This window comes from Penicillium nucicola (assembly GCF_028828085.1).
Source record: "Penicillium nucicola strain IBT 29836 chromosome Unknown utg000006l, whole genome shotgun sequence".
Taxonomy (NCBI): Eukaryota; Fungi; Ascomycota; class Eurotiomycetes; order Eurotiales; family Aspergillaceae; genus Penicillium; species Penicillium nucicola.
Window position 1 is genome coordinate 273,868 of NW_026643130.1, and position 27,472 is coordinate 301,339.

General features: G+C 49.3%; 15 protein-coding genes across 15 annotated transcripts; 8 read left to right on the plus strand and 7 right to left on the minus strand.

Moving 5' to 3' along the window:
- Window positions 1-146: 146 nt before the first annotated feature.
- Window positions 147-942, minus strand: N7511_006096 (phosphatase PAP2 family protein; the record flags this gene model as incomplete). The annotated part of the gene is made up of 3 exons (XM_057128473.1): window positions 147-598; window positions 656-845; window positions 895-942. 3 exons carry the CDS (start codon window positions 940-942, stop codon window positions 147-149), a joined length of 690 nt encoding a protein of 229 aa, XP_056983029.1.
- A 626-nt stretch (window positions 943-1,568) lies between these two features.
- N7511_006097 (RBR-type E3 ubiquitin transferase) lies at window positions 1,569-3,524 on the plus strand (the record flags this gene model as incomplete). Its single annotated transcript, XM_057128474.1, has 1 exon — window positions 1,569-3,524. The coding sequence occupies one exon, from the start codon at window positions 1,569-1,571 to the stop codon at window positions 3,522-3,524; it is 1,956 nt and encodes a 651-aa protein (XP_056983030.1).
- Window positions 3,525-4,147: 623 nt separating this feature from the next.
- Window positions 4,148-5,533, plus strand: N7511_006098 (FAD-binding oxidoreductase; the record flags this gene model as incomplete). Its single annotated transcript, XM_057128475.1, has 2 exons — window positions 4,148-4,576; window positions 4,631-5,533. The coding sequence occupies 2 exons, from the start codon at window positions 4,148-4,150 to the stop codon at window positions 5,531-5,533; spliced, it is 1,332 nt and encodes a 443-aa protein (XP_056983031.1).
- A 336-nt stretch (window positions 5,534-5,869) lies between these two features.
- Window positions 5,870-7,465, plus strand: N7511_006099 (uncharacterized protein; the record flags this gene model as incomplete). The annotated part of the gene is made up of 2 exons (XM_057128476.1): window positions 5,870-5,986; window positions 6,035-7,465. The coding sequence occupies 2 exons, from the start codon at window positions 5,870-5,872 to the stop codon at window positions 7,463-7,465; spliced, it is 1,548 nt and encodes a 515-aa protein (XP_056983032.1).
- A 277-nt stretch (window positions 7,466-7,742) lies between these two features.
- N7511_006100 (uncharacterized protein) lies at window positions 7,743-10,101 on the minus strand (the record flags this gene model as incomplete). The annotated part of the gene is made up of 5 exons (XM_057128477.1): window positions 7,743-8,497; window positions 8,554-9,832; window positions 9,887-9,935; window positions 9,990-9,997; window positions 10,054-10,101. The coding sequence occupies 5 exons, from the start codon at window positions 10,099-10,101 to the stop codon at window positions 7,743-7,745; spliced, it is 2,139 nt and encodes a 712-aa protein (XP_056983033.1).
- Window positions 10,102-10,465: 364 nt separating this feature from the next.
- Window positions 10,466-11,334, plus strand: N7511_006101 (MMtag domain-containing protein; the record flags this gene model as incomplete). Its single annotated transcript, XM_057128478.1, has 3 exons — window positions 10,466-10,503; window positions 10,556-10,908; window positions 11,006-11,334. The coding sequence occupies 3 exons, from the start codon at window positions 10,466-10,468 to the stop codon at window positions 11,332-11,334; spliced, it is 720 nt and encodes a 239-aa protein (XP_056983034.1).
- A 167-nt stretch (window positions 11,335-11,501) lies between these two features.
- Window positions 11,502-14,146, minus strand: cwh41 (mannosyl-oligosaccharide glucosidase; the record flags this gene model as incomplete). The annotated part of the gene is made up of 4 exons (XM_057128479.1): window positions 11,502-11,750; window positions 11,804-12,713; window positions 12,767-13,832; window positions 13,903-14,146. The coding sequence occupies 4 exons, from the start codon at window positions 14,144-14,146 to the stop codon at window positions 11,502-11,504; spliced, it is 2,469 nt and encodes an 822-aa protein (XP_056983035.1).
- Window positions 14,147-14,349: 203 nt separating this feature from the next.
- Window positions 14,350-15,633, minus strand: N7511_006103 (NAD(P)/FAD-dependent oxidoreductase; the record flags this gene model as incomplete). Its single annotated transcript, XM_057128480.1, has 1 exon — window positions 14,350-15,633. One exon carries the CDS (start codon window positions 15,631-15,633, stop codon window positions 14,350-14,352), a length of 1,284 nt encoding a protein of 427 aa, XP_056983036.1.
- A 402-nt stretch (window positions 15,634-16,035) lies between these two features.
- N7511_006104 (SNUT3/LISCH7 family protein) lies at window positions 16,036-16,784 on the minus strand (the record flags this gene model as incomplete). The annotated part of the gene is made up of 2 exons (XM_057128481.1): window positions 16,036-16,424; window positions 16,481-16,784. 2 exons carry the CDS (start codon window positions 16,782-16,784, stop codon window positions 16,036-16,038), a joined length of 693 nt encoding a protein of 230 aa, XP_056983037.1.
- A 768-nt stretch (window positions 16,785-17,552) lies between these two features.
- N7511_006105 (uncharacterized protein) lies at window positions 17,553-17,973 on the plus strand (the record flags this gene model as incomplete). Its single annotated transcript, XM_057128482.1, has 2 exons — window positions 17,553-17,757; window positions 17,894-17,973. The coding sequence occupies 2 exons, from the start codon at window positions 17,553-17,555 to the stop codon at window positions 17,971-17,973; spliced, it is 285 nt and encodes a 94-aa protein (XP_056983038.1).
- A 1,157-nt stretch (window positions 17,974-19,130) lies between these two features.
- N7511_006106 (Elongator subunit IKI1) lies at window positions 19,131-20,300 on the plus strand (the record flags this gene model as incomplete). The annotated part of the gene is made up of 3 exons (XM_057128483.1): window positions 19,131-19,289; window positions 19,375-19,519; window positions 19,573-20,300. The coding sequence occupies 3 exons, from the start codon at window positions 19,131-19,133 to the stop codon at window positions 20,298-20,300; spliced, it is 1,032 nt and encodes a 343-aa protein (XP_056983039.1).
- A 139-nt stretch (window positions 20,301-20,439) lies between these two features.
- Window positions 20,440-21,266, minus strand: N7511_006107 (SNAP receptor SEC22; the record flags this gene model as incomplete). The annotated part of the gene is made up of 4 exons (XM_057128484.1): window positions 20,440-20,908; window positions 20,980-21,089; window positions 21,142-21,176; window positions 21,233-21,266. 4 exons carry the CDS (start codon window positions 21,264-21,266, stop codon window positions 20,440-20,442), a joined length of 648 nt encoding a protein of 215 aa, XP_056983040.1.
- A 222-nt stretch (window positions 21,267-21,488) lies between these two features.
- On the plus strand, window positions 21,489-23,167 carry N7511_006108 (uncharacterized protein; the record flags this gene model as incomplete). The annotated part of the gene is made up of 3 exons (XM_057128485.1): window positions 21,489-21,611; window positions 21,669-22,148; window positions 22,199-23,167. 3 exons carry the CDS (start codon window positions 21,489-21,491, stop codon window positions 23,165-23,167), a joined length of 1,572 nt encoding a protein of 523 aa, XP_056983041.1.
- Window positions 23,168-23,648: 481 nt separating this feature from the next.
- Window positions 23,649-25,043, minus strand: N7511_006109 (short chain dehydrogenase/reductase family protein; the record flags this gene model as incomplete). The annotated part of the gene is made up of 5 exons (XM_057128486.1): window positions 23,649-24,197; window positions 24,271-24,341; window positions 24,394-24,558; window positions 24,614-24,699; window positions 24,775-25,043. 5 exons carry the CDS (start codon window positions 25,041-25,043, stop codon window positions 23,649-23,651), a joined length of 1,140 nt encoding a protein of 379 aa, XP_056983042.1.
- Window positions 25,044-25,287: 244 nt separating this feature from the next.
- Window positions 25,288-27,300, plus strand: N7511_006110 (CLPTM1 family protein; the record flags this gene model as incomplete). Its single annotated transcript, XM_057128487.1, has 3 exons — window positions 25,288-25,326; window positions 25,380-26,441; window positions 26,497-27,300. The coding sequence occupies 3 exons, from the start codon at window positions 25,288-25,290 to the stop codon at window positions 27,298-27,300; spliced, it is 1,905 nt and encodes a 634-aa protein (XP_056983043.1).
- Between the last annotated feature and the right edge of the window lie 172 nt (window positions 27,301-27,472).

Genomic DNA, 27,472 nt, shown 5'->3' on the forward strand with positions numbered 1-27,472 from the left:
AGCCCGTGAGAATGTTGGGACTTCGAGGTTAAATTCAACTTAATAGCAATGGGTGCAATAATTGCGATGAGTGCGATAAATGTACAGGGTGACGCGCGTTCTTTCTACAATATCCGGGTATACGCATAATGGGTCAAGTTCCGTCCTTAGGCTTTCTTCTTTTCACTGCCGCGACGTTTCAATCTCCGAGCTTCCCATCGTTGCCAGCCGGCCTCGGCCAGGTCCTCACTTACCACGAGATCACGGACTCTGACAACCCGAGATACAGTAAGATCCATGGCCCAGGTGATCCAGCCAGAGCTTCGCAGGACGCTGGTAAACATGAACCAGGCACACGCACATGTGAAACCGGCAGCACAGCCAGCGAGGACCTGTCTTGGGGTGTGGTAATTGAGGTAGACACGGCTCGCAGCGACACCAGCTGCACCTATGCAAAGGGCCATCATGACCAGAACTCGGAGAAGGACGGCCACATTGGGGTAGGAGCTGGCGGAAGCTTGGCTATGACGGAAGAGGAGGAAGAAGGTCAGGTAGACGGAAAAGAAGGTCATAAACTGAGCATGGGAGGAGGGCATGCCGTAACCCTTGCCAAACATCTCTGTCTTACGGTTAGTCTTTTCGAGGACCGTCAGGACTCGTTGCCATCAACACTTACCCCTCGGTCGCTCTTCTTTAATCAACCGCTTGAGAACAAAGTTTAAAGCTTCACAGGCCAGCTGGCCAACAAACATGAGGATGACCTCCACTTCTCTAGTTGACCAGATCAAGGTTGCATATGAAACACATAATGCCTGGGGAATCAAGGCCAACCACGCCGAAACGAAGGACAGCTGGTCCTCGGGGTTCTAAGTAAGTTAGCACAGGATATGATAAGGGTTGAACAAGGCGACACACATAATGGACATGAGTCAACGACAACGAGGCGAGTGGAGTGTCCCCCATGGTTGAATATAGAGCGAGGACAAAGAGATAAAAGAGTCAAAAGAGTGAAGTGAGTGGAAAGTGAAGCAAGTCCAAGAAGCAAGAGGTGTTTCAGGGTCTGGAAAGAGAGTAAATCCGGTCCGTGATAAGATACAAAGCCCAACGGCGGGGACTTTTCTCAGGCATCGAGTGGGATCCCACTTTCTTTTCTCTTCTCTCTTTCTCGGTCTTCTCTTTCTTATAGCCTTTCTATTATTCGAACAATGACGCAGCTGCTTTCACCATATTCTCCCGATTTCTTGTTACATCATTTATTAGATCCCTCCCGCTCCGCCGAACAGTGGCCTCGGATACTCGGAGCGCCGTGAACGACTGGTCAGTTTACCACTAGCATCTCAGTCGCATCGCTGATTTGAAGTGTTCCTGCAGGGGTGTTTCCATTTCTGCCCAACCCGGACATTTCACTCCGATCCGTCGCCATACTATATTCAACCGATTTGCGACTGCCATGGCCTTGTTGTGCTAAGATATATCGTGGGAGACATACACGGTCTCCGAATCGCAATACTAGCCTCTAACGGAAATATATCACGTCTCAACTCTACGTCGACGCAAAGCTCAGCCAATCAGGTCTTATTTGCGCCAACATGACCGAACTAGAGTGCCCCGACGACGACCGCTCCATCGAGCTGTCCTCCATCGCCGCCATCTTCCCGGAGATACAAATACAACCCGGGTCACCTTTTAAAGCAGCGCTTGAACTGCCTGTTGTTCCATCGTCGCCAATATCCGTCTGTTTTCAACAGCCAGTCGATGCCGCTCTCAACGCCACCATTACCCCTCCAACTTCTTTGGATGAATTCAAAGGAGAACTTGAGCAGCCACCTGTGAAGGATGTTCATATCCTGACATATTTACCCCCTCTCAGACTCGAAATCGAATTGCCCGATGGTTACCCTACCAAGAAGCCACCAATCGTACATTTGACAACAGTTTCATCTTGGCTGCCAGCATCGGTTATCGATCGGTTATCTGACGACTGCCGCCGACTTTGGGAGGAATGTGGAAATGATCTGGTTGTTTACACATATATTGATCATTTGCAACAATTGGCGGAAACAACTTTCGATATACGAACCGCATCGGGGGAAGTGTGCTTATCGCGGGATCTCAAAGTGGCGCTATTGGACTTCAATATAAAAGCGGAGCAGGACAAATTCGACCAGGGAACTTTCGAATGCGGAGTTTGCCTCGAACCAAAGAAGGGTTTACTTTGTCATCGATTGCTGCGGTGTTCCCACGTCTTTTGTGTCAGTTGTCTACAAGACTTCTACGGAACCTGCATCCACGAGGGCGATGTAGATAGCGTTAAATGCATGGCACCGGACTGTGAGCTCAACAGGAGACCGCCGGCACAGGGCGATGGTCAGACACCGCCGCGCAAGAAGCGATATCCTAGTATTGGACCTAGCGAGCTCCTACAGATCCCACTGCCTCCCGAGGTAGTACAGCGATATGTTTTCCTCAAACGCAAAAAGAAGATCGAAGCCGATAAGAACACTGTTTATTGTCCCCGAGAATGGTGCCAAGGAGCAGCACGATCCAAACGTCACCCGAAACCCGAAGACCCAATGACCGATGATTTAGAGATGTCTGATGATGAAGATGCATTTGATCCTCTCGGCCCCGAAGACCAACTGCCCCCAATGGCAGAACGTGTAGCCATTTGTGAAGACTGCAACTACGCATTCTGCTCTGTCTGCAAAAAAGGCTGGCACGGGGAATTAATACGTTGCTACCCCCGACGTGCGGGTGAGAAATCCGAGGAAGAAAAGGCAACCGAAGAGTATCTGCGCCTGTACACATCCCCTTGTCCTACCTGCAATGTGCCTTGCCAGAAACAGATGGGTTGCAATCACATGCGCTGCTTCCAGTGTGACACACACTTCTGTTACCTTTGCTCGAGTTGGCTGTCTGCCGACAATCCATATCAACACTTCAATACCCTGGAGAGTAAATGCTACAACCGGCTCTGGGATTTGGAAGGGGGTGATGGTCTCAACCCAGACGGAGCCGAGGCACTTCATCGCATCCCTGAAGCACTTCTGGTTTTTGATGATCCACTGCCGGAAGTCATCCATGAGGAGGCCGAAGAAAGCGACGGAGATCAGCCGGCATTTGAATTCGACAATGATGAAGACGACCTACACCACCGACATCCACCTCCACCCGCCCCAGTTCCACCCCGCGTCAACGCCGGAGGTCGACGACCCGGTAGACGCGACCACGCCGCAGCCCGTGCTGCTGCCGCCGAACGCCGAGCTCAAGCTCGCGCCATGGCCGAGGTTAGAGACCGCAACAACCGAGATGAGCCCCGGAGACCGATCCGATGGGCGGATATTCCTCCGGCGCCTCATCCCCAAGGACCTCTCGGTTATCTCGGCCCGCCCCTTGTTAATGACGATGACGAGCCTAATGCATGGGACATTGACCATCAACGACAGCAGGATGAAGCTCGTGCTGGCCTTCAACGCTTTTTAGCCCTCGTGCAAAACGACCGCGAGGATGAATGGGATAGCGACGAGTTAGATGATGACTTTTAAAGATCACGACGTGATGTTTTCACCTTACATATCGCAACAGATACCTGGAATTTTCTGTTCATCAGATTTCCGAAAAAGCGTCATAATGAGACTGATGCATGATACGACGATTTATGCCTTTCTTTAAATCCTGTTCTTAGCTTTTCTGCACCTGGGAATGTTCAGTCCCTCAATGTTGCTTTTTTTCGAACATTTGCTTTTTGTTTCTCAGCAGGGTTGCTGCTAATTGATGTATTTATCCAGCTGCGCTGGTAATCATGGATTGCAGTTTAGGCACTCTTTTCGTTGGTCCAAGTTATCCTCCTTTACATTCCACTCGTAGTTGAGGGTGGACGATTTCTATGCGAACCCAGACATATGTACATTTGCAATCGATATGAATTGGATTCCATTCAGCCCCCTATGCTCTTTGGTTCTTAGCTATATTCTCCATCTCCTTGTAGTTGTGCCTAGTTGATCTGTCGTAGATAACCACGCCATATAGACTCTACGCGTATCCAGTATAACATCCTTCGTTGTTCCCATGAGCTTATACGAGAACAGGTATAATTTACCCGTGGACCGTCAAGAACCCCCTCTCTGAGCTTACCCCAACTTCACTCCTCCTTCACTCACCCTCCACGATGCAGATCATATGGCGAGACTCGAGTGACAGCGCAGATTATGAACAAGCACGCGTGAACAATGTATTCAATCTCGATCGCCCCAACTACTTTCCACGGGCTGTGATATTAGCAACAAGCGCAGAACATGTCATTGAAGCGGTGAAAATAGCACAGCAGGGGAATTGCCAACTGGCCGTTCGATCAGGCGGTCATTCAATCCAGGTCTGGAGCTTACAAGAACATTCCATTCTATTGGATTTAGGGAGCTGGAAAGAAATCCGCGTGGATGCCGAGTCGAGTACAGCCAAAGTCACCACCAGCGTTACCGGACAAGAATTAAATCAGTACCTACAAGAACACCATGACCTGATGTTCCCAGCAGGCCATTGCCCGGATGTTGGTCTCGGGGGGTTCATGCTTCAAGGAGGTCAGGGATGGAACTGTCGAGTACGTCTTACTACCTCGGTCCATGCACTAAAGCACGTCACTAACAAGTTCTAGAACTGGGGATGGGCTGCTGAGAAGCTCCTCGCCGTGGAAGTTGTCACAGCAGAGGGCAAGCTACTCCTATGCAATAAAGACCAGCATCAAGATCTGTACTGGGCTGCCCGCGGAGCTGGGCCATTGTTCCCCGCTATCGCGACTACATTCCACTTACAGCTTCTACCTTATCCTGTTGGGTTCCGATCATCAGTATACCTTTATCCAGCGAGAATGTATCGTACAGCCTTTGACTGGGTTCAATCTGTCGTACCGACCACGGACCAGGACACTGAGATCGTAATGGTGGCATTTCACTCCGAGCCTGATCGTGAGCTATGCTTCCAGGTTGTTTTTGTCACCATGAAAAATAACATTGCGGAAGCTGAGGAGGCTCTAATGAAACTCCATATCGGCCATCCTCTTGGAACCCTATCGGAAAAGTTATGTCAAGAGGAAAGCCTAGAGAACTTGCATCATGGCCAAGCAATGGCGAGTCCAAAGTCTCTTTACTATTACACCGACAATGCCTTCATTGACGAACAGGCTACGGTAACAGAAGTCCTGGAAGATGGCTTTCTCAATCTACCTCCGGGGAAATCGTGGGCATTCTGGTGTCCAATGTATCCACGCAGTGAACGAGTAGTCTCGGACATGGCAATGGTCGTCCCGTCAAATCATTACTTCTCCATGTATAGTATTGCTGAAACCGAGGATCAGGCTCCACGGTGTAAGGCGTGGGTGGATGAAACTATAGCTGGGATCAAAAAATACGCGGTGGGTTCATACATAGGCGAGGGTGATCTCAAACAAACGCTCGAGTGGTACTGGGGTGCGCCCAATGCTCGGCGTCTTCAAGAGGTTCGTCAGCTGTGGGATCCGACTTCTTTGTTCTCCTCTGTGCATCAACTTGCTAGGAGATAAACGATCAAGGGAGTCCGCATTAACCATGTCGACCAAAATCAATGTTACTGATCCAGGCCTAGTTCTCAACTGCAGAGGCCAAAAATTTAAATTATTTATGGGCATGAATACCACGATTCTCAGTTAATTGCCACAATTGTGTCTATTGGGTTTCAATATCGCCATCACGAGTTTGGCGGCTCTCGGATGAGGCTTAACTAGGCTACTTTGTATGTCCGATCGGACTCCGAGTCAGCCAATCTTCTAAATGAGGGGTTGTTTAGACGCCATTTCCGTGCGTTTTGATGATGAGGCCTCGATCACAGTTTGTCTATCGACACATTTACCAAATCTGCAATGTCTTCGTCTCCTTTGAACGACGAATTCGATAATCTAGTCCAGGAACTACTGCAGACATGGCATGTTCCAGGCCTTTCAATCGCTGTGATTGATGGTGCTGCTACGTTTGCCAAAGTAAGCCCGCAGATCTTCGGCACAGTATCAATACTAACACAGTAATAGGGCTATGGACTGGCTGTTCTTCCTGATGTCCCAGTCACTCCGGAGACAGTCTTCTTTACTGCCAGCACAACCAAATCATTTACAGCTGCCAGTATAGCTTTGTTGATAGATGATGTTGCATCTAATAAAGCGACAGAGAAGACGCAGTCACACTTGTCCTGGACTTCGACCATCTCTTCCGTCATACCGGAAGATTTTGTTCTAGAGGATGAATATACAACATCCCACGTCACTTTTGAAGATGCCCTGAGCAACAGAAGCGGTCTTCCAGACCATGTCAAAAGCTTCAAACCAAAGACAACATCGCTCCAAGACGGCATCCGATCCCTCAGACACCTTCCACTCGCCGCCGAACTACGGTCCCAATACCTATACAGCAGCTACATGTTCTCCGCCGTCTCACTCGCAATCGAGCAAATGACAGGCACAGGCTTAGGTGGATTCATGCGAGAAAGAATCTGGACACCTCTCAAAATGACACACACATACTGGACGCCCCAAGAAGCAAAGGCAGCAGCAAGCACAGGAACAACCCTAGCGCACGGCTACGCATGGAATGCCGCCACAGAACAATACACCAAAGAAGCAACTCCAGACTTCCAAGTCGTTTCAGGCGCAGGTGCAATCATAAGCAACGTCCTCGATTACACTCAATGGCTGCGATGCATGATGACCCAGTCATCCCTGATAAGTCCCGCCGCCCATGCAACACTCATAGAACCGCGCATTCACTACAAGCAACAAGCCACCAACCCATTCCCCGCTCCGCATGCTTATGCTCTCGGCTGGAGGATCGACAACTACCGAGGCCAGCGCGTGATCTGGCATACAGGAAGCTGGACTGGATACGGGTCTACGATGATGTATCTACCCGAGCTGCAATGGGGGTTGGTCATGATGGGCAACACGACATTGACAAGCAATTATGCGCAAATGGCTTTGTATATGCATTTGCTAGACGAGCGTCTTGGGACGCCTATGTCTGAGAGGATCGATTATTCCCTGAAGATTTCTCAGCTTCGGGAGCGGAAGAGAGTCGATAATGGTAATGCATTGGCACGACTTTATCCCGATCTTCCTTGTCCGGTTGAGCCGCCGTCACTTCCTCTTGGGAAATATGCCGGGCGGTATTATCATGCTGGTTATGGAGAGATGGAGATTGAGTTGCGGGGGAATGAGCTAGTTGCTTCGCGGCTTCTATATGAGGTCTCCATGGTGATTCGGATTGTTTGTGTTTCTGGGGAGTTTTGGATGGCGAAATTGGAGGTTGTTAATCAAGATCCGCGGGATCACGAAGTCGTTAGGGCGGGGTTTCATGTCACGGATGGAATGACAAGACGAGTTGGGATCGAATTGGAACCTGCTCTTCCAGGGCGGATGATGTGGTTCGAAAGGGTCACTTTGGGGGGTTCAATGGAAAAGGAGCAATAACAAGGTTGTTAGGAGAAGGTCATTTATGTGTACATTTCATTGTGTTGGAACCGTTGGAGCCTCAATTGGATGTGCAAGTTGTATCAAGACGTGATGAGAGAAGGGTGGCTTCCTTTGATGGGATTAAGAACTCATCAAGAACGACAAAATTATTAGGCTGTGTTTGCATGACCCGAATAAGTACACATGCACTTTTATTAGTGGGTGTCAACAGGAGAATCTGATGTTTTGGGAATAAGTTGCTTTTAAGACGAGAACAGCACTATCAACACTGATATTATTTCCTCCAATGATGCCAGAACTCGTAGCTCATGACAGTATGGTTGCAGTACATCAGAAGGAGCCTGTAATGTCGGGATGGGTGTGATCCATGCCATGTCTCATAGGGATAGTAGACATCCGAAGCGTGGGCATGGATTTCTGGAAGTGTGAGGTTTTTGAGACCATAGGGCGTATTCCTTGCATGACGGATCGTTTTGGACCCTCGTTGTTGCATAGGGTCATCCTGGCCAGCAGGTGTAGACCCGGTGAAGGAAGCTTCCTCGTCGGAATGTGGCTCTTTGTCTGACTGATCATCGTTATCAGGGTTCAGTATGCGGTAGTTGAATTCGAGCCATTCGTCCGGGTCAACATCCCGAGGAATACAGGGTACATCTGGCGGGATATCGAACCCTGGCATAGGGCTCACAGCAATGCCAAGAAGAGGAACTATAGGTCGCTCATCGGCCATCTCCTGTGTAAAGGAAGGGACAATCCAATCCAGGCGGAAAGAAGTACCAATTTCCTCCTGCCAGGTAATGGTGATGATAGCAACACGGCCCTTCTGAGATGCAGCGGCAACAATTCCAAGCTCGGGGATATACTTAACCATATTAAAGCGATCACAGGCACCATTGATCTCTTCGTTCATGTAGGAGCGTTGCCAAAGAGGGCCTTTGCAGAGTGTTTGAAACTCAGTATCAAGTGGATATGGAGCCAGACAAATATCACGCTCAGAGAAATGTAGAATTGGAAAAAATCGAGGTTTAGATGCTGATGTCATGATTAGCATTCATCAATAAGTTTTATCACGATTTTTCTTGACGTACGATGAACAGCGATGCGCCCGAGGGTACTTAGATCATTCTCCTCGAGAACTGGTGGCACAAGAAGTTCGAATGAATGGACGTCAGAGCTTTTATTGTCTTCTTCAATCAAATCGGTAATAGCAGATGTGGCACTAAACCAGGTATGGGGCGCAGCGTTGTCGAGTTTGTTTTTTGTGTGTCCAATATCTTGTAGTGGATCTTGCTGTGGGCCTGAATGTTGAGATGGAGAGCCGGGCCCGACACAGCAATCAGATGAAAAAATATCGTCGGGAAGGGGTTTATGAGTCATTGAAGACTTGGACAGCCGAAGGGCAACGGCGGTTGAGATTTCGCTGGCCTGGTCCATTGCCGTCGTGACATTGAGTATCATCCGGTTCCGCATCAGTTTTGGTATTGGTTGGCATCCACATGCGTCAATCTTAAGCTTGTGTCGTTGAACCCTGCGTGGGTCTATGGGCAAGACAAACCATCCTCTTTGTGGAGGGTTGTTGTGCGGATTCCCGAGGTAGGTCATCTGGATGGGGTTTAAGTTATCCCAGATTCGCCATACAACGACCCTGTTGAAGATGTCAGTGCTGACCATCCACAAGCCATTCGGGTCCAAATCGAAGTTGGCAAACGAAACACAAGGGATATTTTCGAAATGGCCTTTGTAGCTTAATCGTAAGTTGCGTTTACGATGATTGGGCATTTGTTGTTTGATCTCATTGAGGTGATCCAATCTGTTGACTTTCACCCACGTCTGCTCTTCTCCTGTTGGATCTCCAGATTCCATATTCTGTGTGGAATCTACATCACTGTCTGCATGCTCTGACGCAAGGTCCACCATGGCGAAAGCAAACACCGTGATATTGCCGGTGTTTGAACTTACGGCAATCAAACGAGCAAATTTGTGGGTTGCCAAACCCCAGGCGCTCTTCAGAACATATTCAGCAAAGAAAGGTTTGACTCCAATCCCATCGAATGGCTTTTTCTGTCCAAGTTCTGCGCACTGACTAAGCTCTGAAAAGATAGCCTCAACATTGTAGCCAGTGACGTTGCCAGAGTCCGTCGCCAGTAGCAAAACTTCATCAACTCCCAAATCATCCACAATGATATGGTTTATTGTATGAGGTGCCGACGGATCAATGTAGCCAGCAGCTCCAGGCTGCTTCATCACTGGATGTATGATCATTTCTGGTTGAGCCCCAAGTAGCTGCCGGGAGCCTTTCGGGATCCATACGTATATATCACAACCATGAGCCACGAATAGTAAGTTCCGACGTTGTGAGAGTGCAGCCTGATCCAAGTCAATGGGATGATCTAGTCAAAAAGTGCCTTGGTAGGTACTGACCAAGTTACATCTCCAAGTAGCTATATCCGGACCAGGGTCATCACCCCTTCTTCACGCTAGTTAGCCACAATCAATTCGGGCGACGTGGGACAAAAGCACCAACCTAGGAAACTATCGCATGTCAGTTCATAGTTCTCACGTGAGCTCCTTGCAACTAATAAACGTACTCGTTGCTCTGGGTTTTCGACATTTAAAGCTTTAATATGAGGCCGCATCTGTTCAAGGCGTTGTTGGAAGGTCGCAGGGCCTGGATCCTCAATGTGAGGGGGAAGCCATTGCGCCAGGCTAAGGGCGCTGGTCCGCAATGGCGGAAGGAATGGAAGAGTGTTTCCTCGAGTATGAGCAGTGAGAGTCGAGAAACTTAAGCGAAAGTGGTGGTATTGTCATTTCCAAGAGTGAGCAAGAAGAAGAGAAAGTGGTCAAGTGTAGACAGGACATTGTCAAGCTGCTGCGAACATTTGATGTCAGCGGGGAGAAGTGGATCGGGCAATGATGAAATCCACTCCTCACCGCCCACGGCACGTGCCCTCGAAACGGCTTCAAGTTACACCTCCGTTTGCTTCCCCCAACTCATTCACGATGGATCTTGTTGCTGGTGTTCGTAAGGAGGGCAGCCGGTAAGCCGATGCTACCATATCAGACTACGATCTACGCTAACCTACATCGCAGAGGCGGCCGCAATGAGTTCAAATGGTCCGATGTCAAGGACTCCGCCCATCGCGAGAACTACCTGGGCCATTCAGTAATGGCCCCTGTCGGCAGATGGCAGCAAAACCGTGATCTGCAATGGTATTCAAAGGGTGACGGTGAAGACGAAGAGGAGCGACTGAGAAAAGAGCGAGCGGAGCTCCAACGAGTGAAAGATGCGGAGGAGGAAGCTATGGCTATCGCGCTTGGTCTTCCCATTCCCCCCAGAGCCTCTGAAAACGCAAACATGGTTCCCCTTGGAGGGAATGGGAACAAAGATACACCAACCAGAGATGAAGATATGCCGGATGCCGGGTCGAGGGAGAAGGACCATAGTTCAAGTCATAGACACAGACGTGATCGCAGCCGGAGTCCACGGCGAGAAAGGAGACACGATCGCAGTGAGGACCATGGCCGTGACAAGGAACGCAGACACCGACGGCACCGTGACGACAGACACCGAGATGACAGAGAACGTCGCCATCGCAGCCATCGACACAGATCCCGCTCGCGATCTCGATCTCGCGGTAGAGACCACCACAGGCGCCGGTCAGCGTCCCGCTCTAGAAGTCGACCTGGTCGCAAAGATGAAGAACACCAGAAGCGAAGGCGTGAGGAACGCAGCTACTCTCCAGCTGAGCGTCGACGTCACCCTGAACGCCGAAGGGACCGTGACGATCGTGATCGCCGTCATTGAGCTACTTATGAGCCACGACAAGAGATACGGATTGACTACATTAGCCTGGCGTTGGAGGACTTGATTCACATGGCGGTTCATACGGCTCTCGCAACAGTCACTACATATCTAATCTATGTGACGAGCATACACTCTTGCACAGGGATAACCAATTCAGACCAGCGAGCAGTAAAACTGCCGCTAGCTTTCAAGATATCTAAAGCTTTATTTCACATCGAGCTCCAAAGTAGCTTACAACTCGTCATGGGCAGCCTCCTCGACCTTGGCCAAATCCGGCATAGACATCATGTTCACCACCATACTGGTCCAGCCGGTAAAATGTTGTGTACGCTGCCCATTACCCGAATCAGGGTTGTACTGCTCCCAAGCGAAGCCAGTCTTCTTCCACTCAAGGAAGACATTCTCAACCAAATTCTTGCGCAGCTGGGAGTACATTTCCCGGGCCTGCTCCTGGTGATCACCAGAAACCAATGCAGTATCCTGTGTAATAATGTTAGGTTTATACGGAACATAGTCAAAATTGAATCACTTACATAGAGATTCTTCAACACCAAGTAGTTGATGTTGATCCAGACCGGGCTTCTCCAATAGTTCTCATCGGTGTCGTAGAACTTGTCCTTCTTGCTCAAACTACGAATACCATACTCACTCCACAATTCTTCGGGGTCATTGATCAAGTCCAGGACAGGCTTGAGGCGAGGGCTGTCAGGGCCCAGCATGCCAGTCAGGAAGGGGAAGATGGAAATGTAACCCTTGTGGCAAACATGCACACTATCTTCGAATGAGTCGATAGTTGCATCACAGAACGTTTGCTCCTGCTCATCCCAATGCAGGTCATCAATGTTGCGAGTGATGGCAGTCTCGTAGTAGGCGAATTCCTCGGCATCATCTTGTTCGCCGAGGCGCTCAGCAATGCGACGAATCGTGCGGGTCATCATACCCATCCAGCTTATCAGATCAACGTGCAGTTCACCAGGGTGAGGTGGCTGAGGTCTGGGGTAGTCATCAATACCGGAAGTGAGGATGTGCTGCACTGAGCGTCCACGCCAGCGGTAAGCTTCTTTAGTGGAGAATGCTTCCCGGTCGTAAGTCTTGATATCGCCACGCTGAGTGTTTCTGTACCAGAAGTAGTGCTTCTTTAGGAGCGGGTAGAATGAACGAAGGTATGCCTCGGACAACTCGGGGTGACGGACAGTAGCCGAGCGCAAGCTAGCAGTCGCATCCTGATTGTCCAAGGTTTCAGCGTCATTGCTCTTGTTGCTGTTGACCTTGTCCATGAAGGCTTCCAGGGCCATGAACAGGGTGGGCGGGTTGGCATAATGAGGATACTGAACGGTAAACTCAGCAGGGACCTTGCTGCGTGCCTCTGCGCCGAGGATTTGCTCACGAGCAATCCATCCATCTTCGTCCATTAGGTTGAACCAGCTCTTGATAATCTCAAGCCTAAATCATAGTCAGTATAGACTAAATTTTATAATCGAACAGATAAGACGTACGCAAGATCAGTGTCGTATTCAATCACAGGCATCAAGTGGAAGCCCTCATCCCAGAGGAATCCTCGAGGGAAAAATGGCCTAGAGGGCACACAGGTGAAAAGGTCTTTTGGTCCTTCAAGGACGGGCTCAACCGCAGCTCTGGCCTCGGCAGTCTCTTCCCAGAAGCCTTCGTTCTCCTCCTCGTACGCAGGGTTAGCTGACCGGTCCACAACATCGTCTCCATGGAAGAAGCCGATGCCACCGATAAGGTTGGAAAGCATGGCCTTGGAGAACTTAGAGTATTTCGGTGAGTCGAATGGCGCCTGCGGTGGGAGAACCTTATCGAATGTTTCAGAAAATGAGGCAGAGGCATCCTTGATCTCTTGGGTCAAAGTTTCGGAGGTCAATGGCTCAGGAGCAGAGCCTGAGGAGAACAGGACATCGAACTCAAATGCACCAGTGAAAACCTTTTGAACAAAGTGAGCATTGCCCTGACCTGGCTGGTGCTTGATCGTAAAGAGCTGAGCAGGAGGTGGGATGTCCTCTTGTCCATACTCCTGGAGAGCTTCATCAACCTGTTTTTTCAGTTGAGTGAAGTAGATTCCTTTTGCTTGCCAAAGTTGCTCCTCGGGGAACGACACACTGCCAACCAGGCTGTTGGTAAGTGGCCTGTCCGTAGAGCTAGGGTGGTCAAAACGAGGGTATTTGTTGGTGTTCGGTCCGGTAGTCACGTCGATTGAGAAGTCACCAAGCTCAGAGGAGTATCCACTAAGCTTGACGTCGCCTTCAATGCCAGCGGAATCCTCCGTGGTGTCGGTCTCAACGCCCACATGGCCCAATCCCTCAAGGGTCGTATAGAAGATCATCGAGATGGGCAGATCATGGCTAGCACCCTCACGAGGCACACCCTTGACGCGGAAACCCCAGTTTCCTCCGTTGTCACCACCAGGGACTTTGATGAAGTCGATGGTGAGGTCCAAGTTGTTCCCGGCATCGTGGATAGTCTCCCGTCCACCTTTGCGGATATCGTACTCGTCCCAGCCATACCCGGCCATGCCTTCATTCTGTTCGCAGGTGTGTCTAAAGTCTTTGGGATGTCAGCTTCGCAGTCCATATAATCCAAGCCAGAACACAGGGATCGGGTTTCGGCAACATACTCTGCTGAGCACCAACGTACTCATCAACCTTGCCCCAAATCAAGCCTGCAGACAAACTCTTCGGAATGCGAGGACGCACTCCAAAGTAGAGGTTGGATTTGTAGGGTCCCCATAGCAGAGACTGGTTGCTGGCGCGTCCAGACTCCCTAATCAATATAGACACATCGCTGGGATCCTCGCTTGCAACGATCCCAGTCGCAGATAGAAGCGACGTAAATAAGAACGAGATGCCGAGGTGACGCATTGTGAAAGCAGCGTCACTCAATTGGACATTGGAGAGTTTGTTCAGTTTCAGGTCGCGGAGCTGTTGTCCTCTCCGCAATTACGTGGCCCGAGCTCCACCACCGGCTTCTATAAGCTCCCTCGTCTTGGCTGGATTTCATACCCTTGCTGTATTTCCTACTATCCTATGTCTTGTTGCTATTGACACTGCCCAAATGGGATATCCTAAAAATGATCGCGTGGATCCAACGATGCGATATTTGCACTCATTGCCTTTCCATCAAACACAAATTCGCTCATTAACTTGCCTGTCCCCGGGGCATTTTGAATACCCCAGCAGGTATGACCCGCGGCAAGGTAGAGACCCTGAACCCCAGTCAGGCCGACTAGAGGTCCACCACCAGAATCACAGTTGGGAAGATAGCAAGCCTGACGCGTGCGAACCTCACCGTCGCGCAAATCGTTAGAAATACTGCCGACCTGGTCGATGATTTCCTGGCAGCGTTCCTGATCAACCTGGACTTCGGAGGAAAGATTTGGTAAAGGAACTGTTCTGTCTCCATCACCGCACGCATACACCGTCCTGTCAGGGCGTGCGTAGATCTCTGGTGCTGCCACAGTAGGACGTGACTTCTTCTCCGGGTTGAAATTGGCGGGGATCTCGATGTTTGTAAACAGGCAGTAAGCACTGACTGGATCCTTTGGCTCAATCACCACGCTGTGTGCCCGCATGGCGGAGATTGGGACCTCTGGGAGAATGGTGTTAGTCCAGGGACCAGCAGCAACGAGCACGTCGGTAGCTGCAATGGTCTGTGATTCTCCTGATTTCTTGTCGGTATAGGTCACTGATTCAACAGAGCTCTTCGAGCGATTGATATCTGTAACTTGTCCAAGAATAATGTTTGCACCCTTCTCCTCGGCTAGATTGGCAATGGAAGTAGTAAACTGATAGGGATGCACTTGGGCCGTTTCACCAGGCCCGCTCATGCTCTCGTAAGCCCGCATAAGCTCTGGCTCAATCCAGTCGAGATCCTGAGGGATTTTGGAAGACTTTAACTTGGCCATGGCGGCTGTGCTGCGTTTCTGGAGGGACTCCGAGCTCTGGTCCTCGGCTTTCTTCTCGGTGAGAGCACGGCCTTTTACGACCAGTTGTCCACAGTTGACTTCTCGGTAGCCCCATCGCTTCACACCATCATGTTCTTTTGCAAGCTCGGCATGGAGCCTGTAGCTGAGGGGCACAATGTTGCTCGGGTATGCCCATTGCGCGAGCATACCACCCGCTTTCCCTGATGCTCCGCCAGCAATCTCCGAGGCCTCGATGAGTGTGACTTTATGACGGGCTGGGTCAAAGGAGGGGTGTCTTGTGAGATAGTACGCAGAGCAGCATCCAATGATGCCACCGCCTGTAAATATTCCGGTCAGCAAAATGCAACTGGCGCGGGGTACAGTCGCAAAGAGGATGTCCTTACCGACAATGACGATCTCACGGCGATCTTCTGTGGCCGACATTATCAAGTTCGGCACTATCTTTGGGGCTATAGATCGAAGGGCTGCCACTCTGGGGGTAGTTGGAAAGTGCAATGTCGTCCGGTGCACCGGAACGCGGGCATAAAGCGGCCTACGTCACTCAACCTGTTGCATGTCCAGTCATTTTTCGTGCCAGCTATCGAGTCCACTTATGACCGGTTTTCTACAGTATATATCAGAGTGGCCAAATTGTTAAATGAAGTTGTTATTTTACTAATATTTTGAGTATCGAAAGGATAATTCCAACAAGGCTTTTGCCAAGAGGGTAAGATGTCAAGAAACCATGCTCCGCAAATGCAAATCGTGCCAGAGAAATAAACCAATGTCCGAGGGTGTTGAATACAGTGAAAAGAAAGGTGCACATCTGTGGAAAGGCCGAAAAGCTCATCGCGAAGGACTGAGCGGCCGATTGAAACCGCCCTGGCGGTTCATGTACTGTCTGTACTCAATCTTCTTCTCCTTCCGTACCCCATAAATATCGTTTCCAGGAATCTTGGTGTTCTTCGTAGTGCGGAATCGAGTGAATCCCATGGCCTTGCGCATTTGCGCCTCAATCTCGTCTTCATCTGCATCCTCGTTGATGTCCATGTCCATCTCATCTTCATGGCGAGATGCTTCCAGTGCACCATTTGGTTTCCGGGAATCCTCTCGAGATCTAGGATCTCTGCGATCATTTCTAGGGCCTCGAGGAGGTGAGCGAGCCCGTGTTCCATTCCGAGCGGGGGATCGCGAGCGCGAGCGGTCGCGGAACTTGACACTTTTTGGTCCAGTTCCTGATACATTGAAGTCAGTAAGTGTTCACATATCACGCCATTCAAGGGCCGCCTACCTCGTCTGTCATAGTCGCGCTCTCGACTAATGCTCCTTTTCGGATCCTGAGCCCCGCGGCCATCTCTACCCCCGTCCCTTCGATCTCTGTCGCGGCGATCTCGAGACCAGCTCCGTTCTCGCCTTCTGTCATTTCGTTCTCGTGAGCGTGAGCGATATCGGCCGTCGCGTCGATCGTCTCGTGGTGGTGAAGTTCTGCGGTCGCGAGTTGACTCCGATTCTGATGCACGCGGCGGGTTATCATTCGAATCCCACATGGCAGCGCTGTCAACTCGACGAGCGCGCTTCGCAGGTGGCTCGGCCATTGTGAAAGGACCCTGATTTATGTCTGGGCTTTGCCCGGTATGACGGGCGTGGTGGACTGGAATAGGTAGTGATTGGCCCTGCTTTATGACGGATCAGAGCTGATTGCCAGAATCAATATCGGAAGCAACAATTGCAATGGGCGTATAGGTAATGGGGTAGAGGGTATCAAGTTGTCGCAATGGTGAGTCTGCCCAAGTCTCGGGTCCAAAGAGAAGTTTATTCCGGTGACGGGTAAAGACCACTCGCGCAGCTTTTGAGATGTGTCCGACTTGACTGATCTATATCTGCAGTCTTCCTATTTTGAACTATTTCAAAGCACCCATGCAATGTGCAAGTCCTACTTAGAGACAACAAAATCTGTCATTGATTCTGGAGGATCCAATTTGATGTGTCACGGTGTCGAACTCTACCTCAAAAAAATTTCCGTACTCGCAGATATACATCTCACATGAAGATTATGTAAGGAATTATCTTCTTCAGATTGATCAGAGGAGTATAAGCACATGCACACTGGTACCTTCAGTCATGAACACCGCAAATGTTCAGATGCCAAATTACCCAAGGGGAGCGATGCAGTACGCGGGCCGGCCCGTCGCCAATCAACGTCCATTGGGAGCATTTCTGACCCCGAACTTTGGCTCGTCTTCCCTGGAATGACCTATACAGTAGAGAAAATAAAACTGCATACATGAGGATTTTCACAGCCTCATAGTTGTGCAAGTGATATGCAACCTTCCGAGAATAAACAATACATTTATACCTGAGCCATGAACCGAGTGCGAGGCATTAGTTTGTTGGATTCTGTCCTGCTACATATCTGTCAGGTGCTCGAAAGTTCGTTTAAAGCTATTCATAGCTTAGCAATCTTGAAACTGGTCTCCGTGCTTAGCTTGGCGTTCTCGTTACGATATGCCAGATTGCTGGCTATACGCCTCGTAGGATTCTTTGCTGTTTCATGGAGAGGCGCTCGGGGTTTTGATCAAATGTACCACCATAGCTTATAACTTATAGTCTATGTAAGAATTTAAGGTACGTTACTTCTTTATATCCCAGATGTCTTCTTCCTGTTAATAAAAGGGCTCTTAACTGTTTCTTTCTCTTCCTATAGTGCTACTCCGTAAAGACTTGAGTACTCATAATACTATCATGGACGAGACACTTGACAATCTAGTCAAAGTGCTTGATTGAGCCTTTGTGAATATTGCCTCCTTTGGCTGGTTTTTCTACTCTCACCAACAACTGATAAGTAAGATCCATCTTCAGACTAGCTAGGTCCGGTATTAGTGTTACTTCACTTTGGAGGATTCGTTCTAGAACATATTTAAGATGCAGCTTAGAGGGCTATTCAATAACACAATCAGAGTCATTAAAGCAGTCAGAAATATGGAACTTCTGCTATCTCGGGACTTCACTATTCCTCTCGAGACAATACCAGAGCCAGTGCCTATATGGTATTTATTTGCAGAGCAAACGCGTTGGTCAGAGATAAGAGATTCTGTACTTGGCCTTGATAAATAATAGTCAAAGAGGGGGCTATTACTTAGCTAAGTGGTACCATTACTGGTGTAGTTAATTTGAACATATAAGGAAAATGTATATATTGTTAAAAGTTACGATGCAAGTAGGGAACGATGGCGGGTACGACTGTACAATATTGATAATCTAACAATAGATTACCGAGGTGTTTAAGTCTGGAGATTCTTATTTGCATGAGAACCTCCTTATATACCAGAAAACTCAGCCTTAAGCTAGTCCTAATAAGATTTCCCAGGTGATGAATCACTTTTCGGTTGCCGTCATGGCTCATTCATGGCGTAATTCATGGCCGGCCACCATAAATCTCAACATATATCTTTAATCGGAAAATCGTGGAATCAAACATATTCTTTCAGATTCATCTGGTTCGTGAACAACGTGAATAAATCGTACGCTTTCCTTGAGACATTTGCTAACAATAAGCGTACGGAATACAAACAAAGTCAAATACTTATGGTCTACGTTATTATCACTAAAACCTTGATTATTGAGATGTCTTATGGCCGAGTTTCGCTGTATTCACTCTACAGATATAACAGGGGTAGGAATGTTAGTAGCAAATTATAGACAAAGAGCAAGTGTATTTCTGCAATACCAACCACTCTATGTTCCCATTAACCATACAGTGTCATGTCTGAGAAATGTAGTAGACTCGGCACAAGCAGAGAGGCCCCACTCCGCGGCAAAATCCACGCTGAGCCTCAACTCTAAATTCCACCGCAAAATTTTTGCAGCCCCCACTTCCTGTGCGTTCATCATCCCCGCGCCCCCTGAAGCCTATTGGTGCAACACTTCAGATCTGGATAAACATGGCACCTGTCAACCTTTCCCACAGACGGACGCATAATTTGCTCTTAATCTCTAAACTCTTGAGTTCCCGGGACACAGCGTCGCCCCTCACACTTGTCCAGGACTCGTTAGAGCAACCGGCCACACCGCTCTATAAAGAATACATCAGACGTGCCAAGGTAAGCTTCCAGGAACATATTGCAAGACCTAGTCAAGGCTGCGCACCCATGTATGAGGAGCTAGCTAAGCTAACCTGTTCAATAGTTGTCCAAAGTTCATGTCACACTAATCGCGTTTGAAACCCTAAAACAACCAGAAGGCGTCGATGCCTTTGTGTCAACTCGACGCAAGAGCCCCGCCGATATTATTAAAGAAGTCAATGCAGTTGCATCTGCCAATCCATCGCGTAGTAAGTCTCATCCGGTTATTCTGCCCGCGCGCTTTTGCTTACTGTCTGATCAGGACGTCTTATTCTGATTGATTCAATCAACCCATTATTGGGTTCTAGGAGATCAGACCCTAGCTTCCATTTGCCCTCTTTCCTTGGGTCATTCATTGCACCCACGTCTCCAACAGCAAAGGTGGATGCATCGCTCGTGGTGACATACCATCAAGATGTCCCCGAACCCTCACAGCAAAATTCTTACTCGCCATCGCCAATCTCCGTGTTGACGTATCTGGCTACAAGCATCATCACTCTCCATTCATTTTCACACATCCTAGCACAAAAGGCTGCTCGAGACCGCAGTTTAGCGCCGCCAGTCTTCGGCCTCGAAGAAGAACAAGAAGGCATCCTACTTGGCCGATTGGACAGACTGGTTGGGACTGGTGCTGCAGAGGGTCTTGTTATTGAGTTAGAGCACCGGCGGAAGAGTGGCCGTGGTGTTTTGGAATGGTATCTCCTCCCGCCTGCTTCGCGCTATTCGCCACAGCACTTGAAAGAAGTGGTGACCCTGCTCGACGACAACGTTTTGTACAATCCTCCTATGGAGCGACACATTGGCCCCGAAGATGAGGAGCCTACGTCGACATTTGAGCTGGGTCTTACTGACAGACAAAGGCGTGATAGAGAGGGCGTGGTGCTACCCTACTTTGATGCCCAGCATGGAAATGGACCTGGTGAAGGAGGTCGTATTCTTTACGACATGGGCGAAGAGGATGACTTTGATGAAGAAGAAGATGAGATCTAGATATCGAATCCAATACATGTTTTGACATAAATCTTTGCATTCTAGAATTGGTGTATTGTATCCCGCAACCACCGAGGTATTAACTATGCATACATTCATACAAGGGGGACCCAGAAACAAGGCCCTTGAAAGCGAGGGATCAGAAGAATCGCCAGAAGAGAAGAATTAAAATGACAAGCCCAACACCAGCAAAAGGTCCGTACTGCTTCAACAACAGTTCCCAGTTGATGCGCACAGCCGCCTTTCGGTATTTCTTGCTGTCCTCGCGCAGTCTTCCAGACAACTCGCCCATGCGCTCCAAACTATCACCACGGTACAGGAGGTCCTCAATGTTCTTTGTCATGACCTTCGTTACATCACGGAGCTCATCGTTCAGCTTGTCCAGGTTCTGAGATGCACGGCCGTCTTGGTATAGTTTCTTGGTGCGCTGGATGAAGGTGTCAAATTCAACAAAAGCGTATGGGCGGAGCGTAGGAGAGAGGTATTGTGAAGAGTTGTAGGTAGTTGTAAATTCCGTGGCCAGATCAGCAAGATAGGTGAAGGCAAGCTTGCGGGGGTATGATTTGTCGCAAATGCACAAGAAACAAAGGTCATCCTGGATAGTGTAGCTGCAGTACAGTCAGAATTGTTCTTATAATAGTCCCATCTAGGTCCGATGAAGACGTTGAATGCAGCTTACTGGAGATTGTATTGGCCGGATTCAATGCTGGCTTGAGGCGCTGAGTTGCGATTCAAGCGCCGAAAAATCATTTTGGCCTGGCCTTTGATCTCAGCAAGTTCCGACTCAGCCTGCGACTACTGTCAGTTGTTGATCACCTCAGCCTTCTCTTATTGGACTTACCTGCTCATCGTCGACCGAGGCAGCCAACATCAGGCCTGTTTCCCTCACTATTAGCACTTGAACCTTTTGAACAACTTCAAGAAACACTTACCATCCAACCTTGCAATCTGCGTTGATCTCACCATTGTTGCGTCTTTGCTCTTTTGTTGAGAAGCACAACATCTTGTTGTTTTGCCCCGTGGAAGGCCAGAATGGCGCCGAGAAAGGCGGTCACGAGGGGCAGTAACATATGCGGGTGAGCTACGACTCCGCATTTCTTCTCACTTCAGCTTACTGACTCTGTACAATAATGTCCTAGTGGTCCTACTGCCGGCTCTGCTAATGTAGCAGAACGAAGAGGTTCTGCTATGCCAACCCCCACTGAAGGCTCTCGGACCAGGACTCCCCGGAGAGCTGCCGCGAGAGGTAAATGGAGTGAAGAGCAGCTCTTCACTAGCGACAAGTCTCTCCTCATTGACTTAGACCTTGTGGTATGATCGTCACTTCTTTCGCTTGCTCAAGCTTTATGCTAATATACTTAAATTTAGAAACTGCTTACGCAACCGCAAGCATGGAATTGCCTTGAAGAAAGTGAGAAGCGGGAGATCCTCGCTTTACTCCCCGCAGGCGTTCACCCCGATGCGGAGACCACCACGGACGACCCAAATGCCAAGATACCTCCAATTCCCGACAATTTCATCCGGTACTCGAATAATTGGCGAGATGGTATTCGTCAATTCCAGCTCGATCTACAAAATGGCCGCTATGACCCTGAATGGCTGCACCAGGCCGAGGATGCCAGACAGAAGCGCCAGGCCGGCGACTTCGACAACTTCAAAGAACGAGAATACGAGCAGTTTTGGGGCCAAAAGCAAAAGGCAGCTATGAGAGCAACTGCCGGGGAGATGGCGCATGTGAAAATAAAAACCCTTATTGACGAGGGTGCTTTCCGGCTCGGCGATATCTGGAGGTTTGAATATGTCTACGGCAAAGGGCCAGACAGAATATTCATTCAGAAAGAGTCCAGAGTACGTCCTAATTATTCATTTCGGGTCTCGCTACTTGCTGACTTGTGCAGATTGTCAAATTTGATGGAGTCAAGATGACCTTTGCGATCCCACCTGGTCAACTAGTGTTTCTCCGTGGCACTTCTCACCAAGCTCAGGAATGCGGTGCTCCTGCAAAGGATCAGATAAACGCAGGACTCGATATGAAAATACATCCACAGACACTCACAACTCCTGCAGCTTCAAATGATAGATCCTTGGAAGGTACCACAGAAGCTCCCTTGCACAGCGGCCCCTCTGCCCAGAATCATGACGATACGCAAGTATATACCGGGACAGTGTCTGAGACTGTCGCGCAATCTTCCAATGAGGAGGATCCAGAAATTGCGAAAGACATTAGTGTTATAATTGCCAAACCCGATCGAAAAGAGAATTCCAACGGTCTTAAGCGCCCAACTCAAAATCCGCCTGAGATTGAATCCGATTCCCCAGTGAAACGCAATCGAGGACAGCCACCCAAGAAGCCCCGAAAGCTACTCGCGCCAAACCCCGCATCGGAGACATCCGACCTCGAAGAAAGCAACTCGACCCCTGCTCTTCCTTCCGATCCAAACATCATGGCAATAGCTGATATCACATCTGTCCCTGTCCCATCATTGCCTGGAGATGTACCTATCGATCTGGATATCACAGACGAGATAGCTGAACAGCCCACTGACATTGTCAATGCTTCCATATCAAAGACTGAGGTATCCTCGGAGAGCGAGCAGCATGAAATCGACATTCCTGCAAGCTCTCAGGCGCAAGATCCGAATCTTATCTCTTCTCAATCTACGGCCATTGATGAAGATGACATCATCGTCCCGAACATTATGTCGCCTGGCGGCCTTGCCATAGCGATGCTGCAGATCGATGGCCGCATGCCCAACGGCCGTGTTGCGAATGGCTGGAAAGACATTCGCTGCATCCGAAATAATCAGGACATAGGAAGTCTCTTTGATGTGCGAGAAGCTTGGTTCGTTCAGAATGAACAGACGTAGGGGTGTTTTTTTTTTTTTTTTTTGTTCTTTAGATCTGATCCGCCAGTGCTTCGTCTTGGAGCACCCATAAATACCCTTGGCGTTGAGTCCGCACAACTTCCAGCTCCTGTAATTTCGGAAGACTACTTACTCTCTTGACCCCCCTCGCTGTTATCTAGAGAGAACACACTATGGCTCTATGCTACACAACTTTCCTTTGCAGCTTGCCAACAATAAATTGTTACAGATTCAAGCTCCAACCAACTTACACATTACAAGCAAAGAGATAGTCTAGTACTAAAAAGCCACCACCTCCCAGAACAAAATGCGACCAGTGCATTACATGAAGTCGCATTTTAGCGGATTTTGAGTAACTTATTGTATTTTACATCAAATTTTACATTCAACTTAGTCGCAATTAATTGTTGGGGGTGGCCTTCTTGTACCGCTTTAAAAATATTATAATATTGAGAGATCTCAAAGGGTTGATATGCCCTATGTACTAAGGCTCTTCATTCATTCCAGGCATAAGAGCCATGGGATCAGAGTCCACAGCAACATCAACAGCAAAACTAGCCTGTATAAAATCCTCCAGCTCTTCACTGACGGTTTTAAGTTTCTCTTTGACACTAGCAACGCCTTCCTGCCCAACAATATGCCGTGAAGGCGGGTTTTCATGGCCTCCGATAGACGTGATAGCATATACGGTCTCTAACACAAGTACCTCGAGATGTGCAGAGCTTAATGGAGGATGCATGGAGACAACCTCTGGTGCAGAGAACGGCCCGTTTTCAATGGAGCTTACTCGGGCACTTTCATCCCGCGTTGCAGTGGGTGAAGCCGGACTTCCAGATGATCCACCTGCATCGGGAAGTTGAGGGACGAGGTGGTTGAGAATCCCGCGGAAGAGAGGGGCTTGGTTGTTGGCGGGAGAGTACGCTGGGAAGATCGGGGGAACGCTTGTGACTAGGTTTGTGAGGATGCCGATTTCAATGCTGCATTGAAAGATGGTGAGTTTGACGTTGAACGGGGCGATCTCGTAGGCCAGGCTCTGCGGATCAATTAGTATATCACTTGGTCATTTTGAAGAGTAGATATTTTGAAGAGTAGATAACGTAACTAACATCACAGAATCCTTCCAGGGCCCAACCTGCTGCGCAATACATTCCTAGTCCGGGTGTGCCGATATGCGCGGCTGTATATAGTTAAAACCAATCGCCCATGATTTGTCAAGGTGAATATCTTACTGATTCCTGATATAATCATGACATGCCCAGAACGCTCTTTTCGCATATAAGGAAGTGCTGCCTTGATAATATTGAGAGGGCCGAAATAATTAATTTCGAATTGGTCGCGCACGAGATTCATAGTCTGGGTTGAAGCCGAAAGCTCTTCGACAGTTCCAATGAGGGCTTTGAAGACGTTAGCGGTCTGATGGACTATACCGAGAGTACCGGGACATTGCACCTTGGCTTGTACAGCATAGAAGTATATCAATCCTTCCGAATGTTGCAACGGCATCTGCGATAAAGGCCTGACATTCACCCATCATTCTGCGCCACAAAAATTGTAAGTTACTGTCCAACAGCTGGGGGGCTATCACTTGTAAGTGGCTTTTGGAGGCGCACCGGATATCCAACGGAACAGTCTTCATGCGCTGACCCCATCCGTCGCCGCGATGTCCCTCCACCTCGACGAGGAAAGCGTTAAATTCATTGCGACGACGTTCATCACGTTCTAAAGCCGTGTGCGCCAGTCCGAGGAACGCAGAGTCGCCGTGCGCAAGGACCTGTCGCGCGACGGAGATACCGATAGGTGAATCCCCCGCAGTGATCACCCATACTCGAGGCCCATTGTGCGCCGGAAATTGCACGCGGGGATCGAAAGAAGGATCCATAGAGTCAATCAACGCCAGGATACGCCGTAAATACCCATTGCGCAATCAGTGAGAAAGAAGAAGTCGCCCAGCCATGCGAAGATGCGGAGTTGCAGTTGGAGAGAATGCCAAGGCGCTTCCCGTAGCTTCTTGGGGGCTCGGGCCTGGACCTAATTAATGCTTTCTCTGGCCACTTCTCTCGTTTTTCTTCTTCTCTTCTTTTCCTCTGTTCTTCATCTCGGCTTTTCAGGGATTTGGTCACAGTATGCCTGAACAGAGGCCTCGAAGACAGGAGGAGTCCAACGTAAGTGTTTGCGACGGATTTTCTTTATCTCTCCTGTACTGACCCCTCTCTAGTCGGGCTTCAAGGGTGCCCTCCAGGGCCTTGGAATCTTCTTGCTGGCACAGTTTGCTATCAGTCAATTCTTTGGCAACAAGCAGAATGCTACTACCCCCAGTGCCAATTCGGGTGGGATTCCTGCCTTCGCAGATCGCCCGCATCCCAGCGAAATCGCCGAGTCCAGTCCTATCCCCGATTCCATCGCTCCTATTTGGCCGGCCGACAGCGCCATCGATCTCAGCATCTACGTGACACCCTCAATCATTGTGCCCAACTTCAAGTCCTCGGACAGCGTGCTTGTGTTGCAGGAGAAGAACTTCACTATCGGAAATTACAGTGACACTCGTGAAGTCGACACCACCATCAAGGTCCCGAAGCAGGTTCAACAGAATGGAACTCTCTGGGCTCACTTCTTCATGGCGCGCACTGGATATCAATTGGACCCAGCTGCCAAGGACTACAACACAGCCGATGCCGTGCACTTCCTACGTCCTCTAAACCAGTACCACCCCAAGAAGAAGGTCAAGAAGTTGAAGAACCTCTTGGCGACTGCCGAGGAGGCTGAGCAACAGGAGAATGATGACCATGTTCCGGATTTGCAAACGATGTCGTACTACCACCCCAACTTCACTTTGTCTTTGATCCCAGACTCTGGAACTCAGAAGCTGGGCCAGCTGCACCCTGCCTCCCGCCAGTACTTGCAACTGGAGCGCACCGGTGCTCGTGATGCTACTGGAAAGAACGGATGGTATTACCCCATCGCTTTCTTCAATACTTTCTGGCAGTTGAAGAGCCACATGACCGAGTTGAACTCTACTGTTGAGACCCTCCCATTGCGCATTACTGTCAACAACATGGCCAACTGGAAGTTCAGCATCATCGCCAGTGTTGACGAAGGCTCTAAGCAAAGCTCTCGCCAAGCTGCCTATGGTGGCTCCGCCCCCGGTGGTGGCGATGGAACCGAGTGGGAGATGGTCAAGGAGATCTTGTTGGACACCAACATCTGGCTCCTCGGTACCACCGGTATAGTCACTATCCTGCACATGCTGTTTGAAACTCTGGCCTTCAAGAACGACATTGTAAGTTATCTTTTTTCCGACTCTTGGTCGCCCCTTGCTAATATCGTCATCTTAGTCCCACTGGCGTAAGAAGAAGGATATTGTTGGTACTTCTGTTCGCACTATTTTGGCCAATGTCTTCATGCAGGCTGTTATCTTCTTGTACCTGATGGACAACAGCGAGAACACCTCTTGGATGATCCTGGCTAGTCAAGGATTCGGTATCCTGCTGGAATTCTGGAAAGTTACCAAAACTGTTGACGTTCGCCTGCGCCCTCCCCCAGCCAACTCTTGGTTCTCTTTCCTGCCTTATGTGATTGTCTTCGAGGACAAGCACAAGCTATCTGAAACTGAAGAGAAGACCAAGGAGTACGATGAGATTGCCTTCCGCTATCTGTACATCTTGGCCGTGCCCCTTCTCCTGGCATATGCTGGATACAGCTTGGTCTACAATACCCACAAGTCTTGGTACTCCTACATCATCCAGACTCTTGTGGGTAGTGTCTACGCCTACGGCTTCCTCATGATGGTCCCCAGTCTGTACATCAACTACCGTCTGAAGTCTGTTGCCCACATGCCCGGCAAGGCTCTGACTTACAAGTTCCTCAACACCTTCATCGATGACCTCTTCGCTTTTACTGTCAAGATGCCATGGCTCCACCGCCTGGCTACCCTTCGTGACGACGTTATCTTCTTTATCTGGCTCTATCAGGGTTGGAAGTACAAGGTTGACTACAAGCGTGTCAACGAGTTTGGCCAGGGAGGTGACAGCGATGAGGAGGAGGAGTCCACCCCTGCCATCGAGGACAAGAATGAGCCGGAGGTTGCTAAGTCTTCTTCCAAGGCTACACCCAAGTCGGACACCCGCAAGAGAAAGTGAACATTACGCTTAGAGGCAGGGATTCTCCAAGTTTGGGCCGATTTATTTGTAATCTGTTTGCATAGATTTTGGTGCTGCTTGAACTGGCCATTTTTTCCCGCTAGATTTTGGCAACCTTGAAATGCTAGTCTCGTTATCCCGATATTTTACCATTAAGCTCTAAATTTCGGAT